The sequence below is a fragment of the Cynoglossus semilaevis genome, chromosome 8, assembly GCF_000523025.1.
Source record: "Cynoglossus semilaevis isolate Cse_v1.0 chromosome 8, Cse_v1.0, whole genome shotgun sequence".
NCBI classification, from domain to species: domain Eukaryota; kingdom Metazoa; phylum Chordata; class Actinopteri; order Pleuronectiformes; family Cynoglossidae; genus Cynoglossus; species Cynoglossus semilaevis.
The window spans coordinates 15,194,223-15,201,724 of NC_024314.1; the positions used below are offsets into that span (position 1 = coordinate 15,194,223).

General features: G+C 45.0%; 3 protein-coding genes across 5 annotated transcripts in view; 1 reads left to right on the forward strand and 2 right to left on the reverse strand.

Annotated features, from left to right (window-relative positions):
• Nucleotides 1-6: 6 nt before the first annotated feature.
• On the reverse strand, nucleotides 7-2,652 carry LOC103382386 (radial spoke head 1 homolog). 3 transcript variants are annotated; one of them, XM_017034650.2, is made up of 8 exons: nucleotides 2,395-2,651; nucleotides 2,188-2,301; nucleotides 1,952-2,057; nucleotides 1,785-1,875; nucleotides 1,459-1,594; nucleotides 1,313-1,387; nucleotides 1,093-1,217; nucleotides 7-993 (listed from the first exon to the last, which is right to left on the reverse strand). In XM_017034650.2, the coding sequence occupies exons 1-7, from the start codon at nucleotides 2,500-2,502 to the stop codon at nucleotides 1,119-1,121; spliced, it is 729 nt and encodes a 242-aa protein (XP_016890139.1). In that variant the 5' UTR covers nucleotides 2,503-2,651; the 3' UTR covers nucleotides 7-993; nucleotides 1,093-1,118. The 3 variants fall into 3 exon arrangements, with proteins under 3 accessions (XP_016890139.1, XP_016890138.1, XP_008313401.2); XM_017034649.2 differs by having other exon boundaries at nucleotides 1,089-1,217; XM_008315179.3 differs by having other exon boundaries at nucleotides 853-993; nucleotides 1,130-1,217; nucleotides 2,395-2,652.
• Nucleotides 2,653-2,749: 97 nt separating this feature from the next.
• On the reverse strand, nucleotides 2,750-4,916 carry LOC103382177 (radial spoke head component 1). The gene is made up of 8 exons (XM_008314867.2): nucleotides 4,866-4,916; nucleotides 4,655-4,768; nucleotides 4,262-4,367; nucleotides 4,079-4,169; nucleotides 3,774-3,909; nucleotides 3,211-3,285; nucleotides 3,048-3,120; nucleotides 2,750-2,844 (listed from the first exon to the last, which is right to left on the reverse strand). The coding sequence occupies exons 1-8, from the start codon at nucleotides 4,914-4,916 to the stop codon at nucleotides 2,750-2,752; spliced, it is 741 nt and encodes a 246-aa protein (XP_008313089.1).
• A 955-nt stretch (nucleotides 4,917-5,871) lies between these two features.
• The window catches only part of gas7b (growth arrest-specific 7b), a 10,819-nt gene continuing 9,188 nt past the window's right edge, over nucleotides 5,872-7,502 (forward strand). The window contains 1 exon segment of the mRNA XM_025057697.1: nucleotides 5,872-7,051. Coding sequence (XP_024913465.1) covers nucleotides 6,869-7,051 — 183 coding nt within the window. The 5' untranslated portion in view covers nucleotides 5,872-6,868.

The following is a 7,502-nucleotide window of genomic DNA, read 5'->3' on the forward strand; positions in this document are numbered from 1 at the left end:
GAACCAAAACCAAGCTTCAAACCTACTGCTAGATAAATCTAGTGTTTTAATCCTTTAATTTAAGTTTATGCACCGACAAGTGCCAACAGTCCTCAGAATGTCTAAAAATGTCTGTTAAAAATATATATATAAAAGTTGCATACTTCTGACATTTGCAAAAATACATTTATATAAATATGCCAATTAATTAAATTTGTTTTAAGAATTAAATATTTATTGACGTCAACATTAACTAATGAATGGCTGTATTAAAAACAACAAAACAAAAAAGACATAAAAACTCTTGAATATGTCCTGAAACTAAAGTTCAGACTTTAAACCACTGCGACATGAAAATGTGTCACATTTCAGTACATGGAATAGACTATGACAGATTTCACCAGTAGAGTGCGCTCGTCAATGTTTATGTCAGGTGTCACCAACGTGGTGCCCGGGGGCATCTGGTAGCCCCCATGGACTACCTAAGGTGCCCGTGGGGTATGTTCTAAAAATAAAACTAGTCAACAAGAGGGTCAAAAATGGTACTGTTACTGTGCTTTTTGAATCAGCTCCACCTGCAATAATATTCAAATGGGTCCAATGACGATGCTGTTGAGAGTGTCTGCTGTTGTATGTCCCAGAACTGATTATTATTACATTATTGGACCGTTTTAGGGCCGGTTTTGAGGTGTCTGAAGTGAACCTGAGCTGCTTTTTTCTATTTCTAGCTTGACGGCTCCCCCTATTGTTCGGATTTAATATTACCGCTGTGTCCCCGTCTTTTTCACGTGACAAGGAATTGAAGAATACTACAAGAAAAGGAGAGGAACAACTGTACGTCTATGAACAAAGTTGGTGTTTGGAGTCCTGTAATCTGGAAAATCCAGCCGTTTGTCGACAAAGAGTTTATTGATAGAGTTTTGTTTTTTTATTTTACACAAAGATTTTCAGATGAAAACACTGATCATGTCTCTTCTTCTTTTTCTTCTTCTGCTACTGGTTCTTTGTCCACAGCTGGGAATAGAACACATGAAGGATGACGTCACTGTTCATTGACTCGGTAAGTCACTGGTCACTGGTTAATGTTCTCTGTGAACTCTCTGACTGACCAACCCTGGGATTAAGTTCTGGACAAAGTGTTAATGTTGACCTGTGTGGACGGAGACTGGGGTGGACAGGGTCAGTCCACTGAGACACCTGGGAACCCACTTGACTTCCCACTCAGCCTCAGACTCGTCCTGTCAAAAGACAACAGTCATTAGAACATCTGTGGTGTTCTGACATTCCCTCGCGGACCAGATAATAGGTCACCTCGGGGTCAGAGGTCACTTACCTGCGGCGTTTGGACACAGTCACCGTGCTGCTCACAGCTGACATCAGGGAATACAAACTTTCCAGGACCACGGGGCTGGAAATAAAGAGGATAGTCAACAGTGATGGACGGAGTCCAGTCTGGACCTGACCTGGAGGAGAACTGACCCTGTTGTTGTTGAAGTTCCCCTGGAATCTGTGGTCCCTGTGGAGGAACTCTCCGGATAACTCCATGTTTCCGTTTACCCAGGATCCTCGGTATTTGGAGCCCGTGTCATGGTAGTGGTAGACTCCCTGGCCGTGTCTGTGGGTTGGACCAGACCACAGGAACTCTTTAACATCTGGTCTATGTTCTAAGTTCTGTTTCCTGTTCCCACTGCATTGTAACGGCACAGTTCCTGGTCCTGTGTCCATATCTAGGAACTGTCTGAACCTGAAGGCCGTCTTCATATGCAGACTAAAACAGTTCCAGTGTCTGTGATCATGTGACGTACCTGAGGTGCCGTTGCCACTCTCCGTCGTAGCTGTCTCCGTTGGCGTAGGTGTAGACGCCATGACCCTGTCTCACGTCCTCCACCCACCAGCCTGAGAGACAGAGACGGAGACGGGAGCTTGGCTTTTAGCAAACACAGGGTTCCAACATCAATGGTACCAAACCCACCTTCATATTTGGAGCCGTCTGGATAGTTGAAGGTTCCCTGTCCATGTTTCATGTTCTGGAAGTAGGTTCCCACATATCTGGCCCCGTTCTTGAAGCGGTACGTCCCCTGGTGGTCGGAAGATGTTACATGCACTTCATCAGAGATAATAACCTTTAATATGGACCAGGACTGGGACTAAGACCAGGACTGGGACTAAGACCAGGACTGGGACTAAGACCAGGACCATGTTCTGTACCTGTCCGTTCCTCTTCCCGTTCTCATACTCTCCTTCATAGACGTCTCCATTAGGAAGAACAGCTCTGCCGTGTCCATGTCTCTCTCCTGCTTCGTTCCTGTCTCCTACATACTCCTGACACACACACACACACACACACACACACACTCTCAGTGACCTCCCCCCAGTGTCTAATGATCAGAAGTTGTTGGGGTTTTTTTTTCTTACCCCCAGTTTATTGTTTTCCTCCTCAAACTCCTCTGATCCAACGTCAGACATGGCACTAGTTCTGCTTGTGTTTCTTCTGTTTATAGTTACCATGGCAACAACACACATGGTGTCCAGCAGCGGCCTTGTTATTGGTTCAGGCCACTGAGGCCCCGCCCACCTGTGGTTTGTCGGCTATTTCAGGTATTCACAACAATTTGAGTTTTTGTTTACGTACAGACCATGGACCACGCACCAGTGTTTGATGTATTGCATATATTTTTATATTTATTATTGCTCTGTTTATGTTTCCTTCAACTCAACATTTCACGGTCAGTTTCCAGGCATTTCAATAATATTCCAGGAGCTGCTTCTCCTAAAGGTCAACTGGTTCCTCCTGGCCCTCCTGGCCCTCCTGGCCCTCCTCTGAACCCGACTCCTCCGTCTCCTCTCCTTCCTGTGGTTCTGGTTCTGCAGAATGAAATAACCATGGACCAGCAACAAGCACTATGTAAGAGTACCATCACTATGAAAATACCTCAAACATTACCAGTAACTCAGTGTGGGTTCATATGTTTGAGACACATTTGGTGGAAATGATTTGTCCAACTTGGACTTGGAATGACAGGACAGGGAAAGTTCCTGGTACTTTCTGGTGTGTCTCCTTGGCTCACCTGCAGTCTTTATGGCGGGCGGTGTTAGTTCTGTGATCTTCCTGGGAACCCATCTAAGAACCTGGGTCTCATCCTGAGAAGAAGAAAACTGCCTTTAAAAATGTTGGTCGATGGTACAGTGAGTGGACCACAGAGACCAGGACGTGGGTTGGTTTTCATTCACCTGGTCTTCCACATGGTAGTCACCATGCTGCTCACACTTGATGTCAGGAAACACGTACTTCCCCGAACCGCTCGGCTGGGACATGAAAAGAGGAACATGTAGACCAGAGGCCCGGTTAACAGATGCTGAACAAAGATCTGACCCAAATGGGCCACAAGAAGCACCACATAGAAATGAGCATGTGGAGACCAAATGAAGGCTGGGTGCTGGTATGAACTTTATTCATCCCACATTATTATTTTTTTGTGTTAACAGCAGATGTGCTGCCTCAGGCTGCCCCTTGGAGGCGCCAAGTATGTGGTTCCTCTGGGAATCGAACCAAGGACTCTCTGCTGAAAAGCAAGCGTGCTAACCACTACACTATGGAACCACATCAGTCCCTTCAGTTGTTCTGGTCCTGTAACAGACCAGCCCGTGTGGGCTCCAACCTAGTCTTTAAGAAGATTGGACCTTTCTCTAGGTTTGGTGATGATATGGCCCATATTCTTGGTTCCAGATGTGGACCTCTTACGTGTCCCTGCTCCACTTTCATAGACACAGAGTTCTCTGAACCCAGGACTGACCTTGTTGTTGGCGAAGGTCCCTTCATATCTGTGGTTACAGTGGATGTACTCTCCAGCAGACTCCATGTTCCCGTTGACCCAGGACCCCTGGTACTTGGAGCCAGTTTCTTTGAAGTTGTACGTTCCCTGACCGTGTCTGTGTTAGAGAAACCACGTAGACCTGCTGGGGTTAGGGGTCAGTGGATTCAGACTGAGACATGGAGGAACGTTTGGACCAGAGTCCTACATTCTGGTGGTCTAGAAACGGTACCACATGGTTCCTCAGGTACTGATTGTGTCAGACGGGGGAAATCAGTGAGACAAACCTCAGATGTTGGAGCCATTCTCCATCGTAGGTGTCTCCGTTGGGGTAAATGTAGACCCCACGTCCTCGTCTCACGTCTTTAACCCAGGCTCCTGAGACAAAGACCAGAACCAGAACCGGACCAGACTGGCTGAGTCCAGATTTCACAGTGAAACTTGAGATTCTCTGAAGTGACCAAACCCACCTTCATATTTGGACCCATCTGGGTAGTAGAAGATTCCCTGTCCATGTTTCATGTTCTGGAAGTAGGTTCCCACATATCTGGCCCCGTTCTTGAAGCGATACGTCCCCTGGTGGACAGATGGTGCAGGACCAATTAACTAAGGACTGCTATTGGTGCTGGTAATTCGTGAAGGTACTACAGTGTCAGTGTTAGCCAGTGATGTGCAGTTCTGTGAGCCACGGCTAACCTTTAGTCACGTTCTGGATATTTCACTATTTATGCCAAAACGTGGACTAATCTTCAATGGGTCTTGGCCTGTGGTCCTATATTTAGTGATTTGACTTTGATTATTGCTGAACTAAAGCAGAAAGTGGGAGAATTGTACTGGACCAAGACCAGGACCATGTTCTGTACCTGTCCGTTCCTCTTCCCGTTCTCATACTCTCCCTCATAGACGTCTCCATTAGGAAGAACAGCTCTGCCGTGTCCATGTCTCTCTCCTGCTTCGTTCCTGTCTCCTACATACTCCTGACACACACACACACACACACACACACAGTGAGGTGTTTTTTGTTGAAACTCTACTTCAGTGACAAACTGAAAAGAGAGAACAAGTTCTTCTCACCCCGAGTTTGTTCTTTTTGGCATCTACATCTTCAGACCCGGCGTCGGACATTTTTCTTCTCTCTGTTCCTTCTGTGTCAGATGTCAGGGGTTAGACTCCTGACTTGAATAAATGAAAGGCCTCCTTTGAACAAAGGGTTCAAAGTCATTCCGAACGAATTTGAATCCTGGGTGTTGCAACATTTACAAAATGTCATTTTGACAATTAGCTGCCAGTAGGAGGCAGAGCAGGTCACAAAATGGTTTCAACCTGTCCTTGGTCTCATTTCTTAGATGAATTAGAGATCATTACATGTTGTATCTCCATCTGTGGGTACCGATGCCACTAGAACTGACGTAGAAGAACAGGACTGATTCATTTAACAGTTCACAGGAACTGTTTCACTATCTGGATCAGGAGTTCTCCACAAGTTCTTTACAGGGGAGGTGGTTGATGAGCAGTAGAAGAACAGCAGCTGTAACTGTAGGAAATACCATTAATAAAGAAGTAAAACCTGAACAAGTTAAAATTTAAGACCGCCAGGTGGCGTGACAGCTCGGCCATACTAGTTCGTAATAATGAAATAGTAAATGTCACGTGCACATACACGTCAGTTATCCTGTTTGTCCATCTAGCTTAGTAAAAAGGGGGAAACTGAATAAACGACTTTTCTTTTGAATAGCATGTGCAACATCCGTCGCTAGAGGGCGACAGATGACAAGGTGAAGAAAAATATAATTTTAAACTATATTTTGGTACAATAATAATTGTTTGTAAATAATTCATAAAATAAAACAGTTAATTCACCTACGATTGTTGTGAAGTCGGTAAATATCGTAATTCGTTTCTTTTCTCCACGATCATAATCGTTTTAGTTGGTTCCTTTTGCTATAATATAATTTGTTTTTATCCTGCTTTTGAGAGTTTTGTGGTTTGTGGTTGGGCTAACGGTTGCTAATATTTGTTTCGCTAACCGTCCAACTCCCTGTGTTTCTTTTGCTTCCGTTTCAGATGAAAGTTTTTTTTATTCTTTACACCATCGCTGTGGAAGCTCTGGTTAGAGGCAGTGTTGCCGATGCGTCACCATGGCAACGGAGCTAAACAAAGAACTGCCATGGCAATGATGCTGAGCAACAGCGTAAAAAGGGAAGTAACAGAGTGGAAATCTTCAGGTTCAACTTCCTGTCCACGTCTGAGTCAGTGTTGACTGAAGAAACAAACTTCTGTCGCCGACACAGTGAAGAAGTGACTGAAGTCTTCACCATGAAAACACTGTCACTCCAACTAAACCAATACAACGTTGTTGTTGTTGTTGTTGTTGTTGTATCTATGACTGGTGCCCTGTCGTTGATGATGATGTCTGTGATGGACTGCAGGACTGAAGTGTCCGAAAAACAGTAGCTGTCAAAATGCCTAATTCTAAACGATTAATCATCGCAAACCGTCTTTATTTCAGGGGCCGCGATCGGGCTTGCAATCAAATGATTGACGGTTCGATTCCCGGCCATAGCATGGCTCTAGCGTTTCGAGCAACAGAGTCAAAACAGTGATGTGTTACCGGATGTTTATCTGGTAATAATCACCGCACTGTTTGAAGGTTGCTCTTATTTTGGAGGTGCTTCCACTCGTTTCCGGGGAGATTGTATATGTATTGACAGCAGCGGTTTGTCATCAGCAGCAGAAGAACGTGGATCAGTAGTAACAACATAAGCTGTGGAACGCTCAAGTTCGCGCTCCTCACTGAGGGAGGAACGGAAGAATCTGCTCCACAAACTTATTCCTCCTGGACCTGGAACTAGACCTGGACCTGGACTTGGACTTGGACTTGGATTTGGTGTTTAACTCTTGTGGTCTGCTCAGCTGACTCTCCTGTGTTTTTCTCTCTGCTCCTCCACACTCCTCCTGGATTTCTTCTTGACTCCTCCACACTCCTTTTGTCTGGTCTTGGACACCCCCAGACTTCTCCTAGATTCTCCGGTCTTTTGCTGGACTCCTGCTGGACTCCTGCTGGACTCCTGCTGGTCATGTCTGGATCCCTGTGTAAAACTTTGTACTCCTTCAGTTCAGAACAGCATGAGCAGGGTCTGAGTTTCCAGGCCGGGGACCTGATCCGGGTTCTACAGGCGCTGCCTGGAGGATGGTGGGAGGGAGAGACTGAGGACGGAACCAGAGGCTGGTTCCCCTCCAGCTACGTGCAAGTCCTGGAGGTAGGACCTGGAATCCTTGAGCTTGTTTTTCTATGTAAATAAGTAACTATAAGAAAAAAAAAAAAAATATATATATATATATATATATATATGCATATATGTATATGTGTATGTATATATGTATGTATATATATATATACATGTGTATATACATAAATGTATGTATATATAGTTAAAGTGCTGTTGGATGATTTTATTGAAAACAAAAGTTGAAAACATGACATAATTGACAATAATTGATGTCTTCTGGACACTTTGTTTCTCCAAGTTCTTTTATTGAAGGTGTGTTTATTTGGACTTTTAGCTGCTTTTGTTGCCTTAACTTTACAGCAGCAGCAGTAACAGTCAAGTCTGTCCCGGTCCTCAATGTCCTCATTCCTGAAATTCCTCTGTATTTATCCGCTCAGTCTCAGCCCACCCCCCCCCACACCCCCTCTCCTCCGCCCCCCCC

What these genes read in the sequence shown, in the direction of transcription:
- LOC103382386 (XM_008315179.3), bottom strand. Translation starts at nt 2,502, where the DNA reads ATGTGTGTTGTTGCCATGGTAACTATAAACAGAAGAAACACAAGCAGA. An exon ending in AGGAAAACAATAAACTGGGG is followed by an intron (nt 2,302 to 2,394) that starts GTAAGAAAAAAA and finishes TGTGTGTGTCAG; the next exon opens with GAGTATGTAGGAGACAGGAA. An exon ending in AGACGGCTCCAAATATGAAG is followed by an intron (nt 1,876 to 1,951) that starts GTGGGTTTGGTA and finishes TCTGTCTCTCAG; the next exon opens with GCTGGTGGGTGGAGGACGTG.
- LOC103382177 (XM_008314867.2), bottom strand. Translation starts at nt 4,916, where the DNA reads ATGTCCGACGCCGGGTCTGAAGATGTAGATGCCAAAAAGAACAAACTC. An exon ending in GGACCTTCGCCAACAACAAG is followed by an intron (nt 3,286 to 3,773) that starts GTCAGTCCTGGG and finishes TTCATGTCCCAG; the next exon opens with CCGAGCGGTTCGGGGAAGTA. An exon ending in ACTACCATGTGGAAGACCAG is followed by an intron (nt 3,121 to 3,210) that starts GTGAATGAAAAC and finishes TCTTCTTCTCAG; the next exon opens with GATGAGACCCAGGTTCTTAG.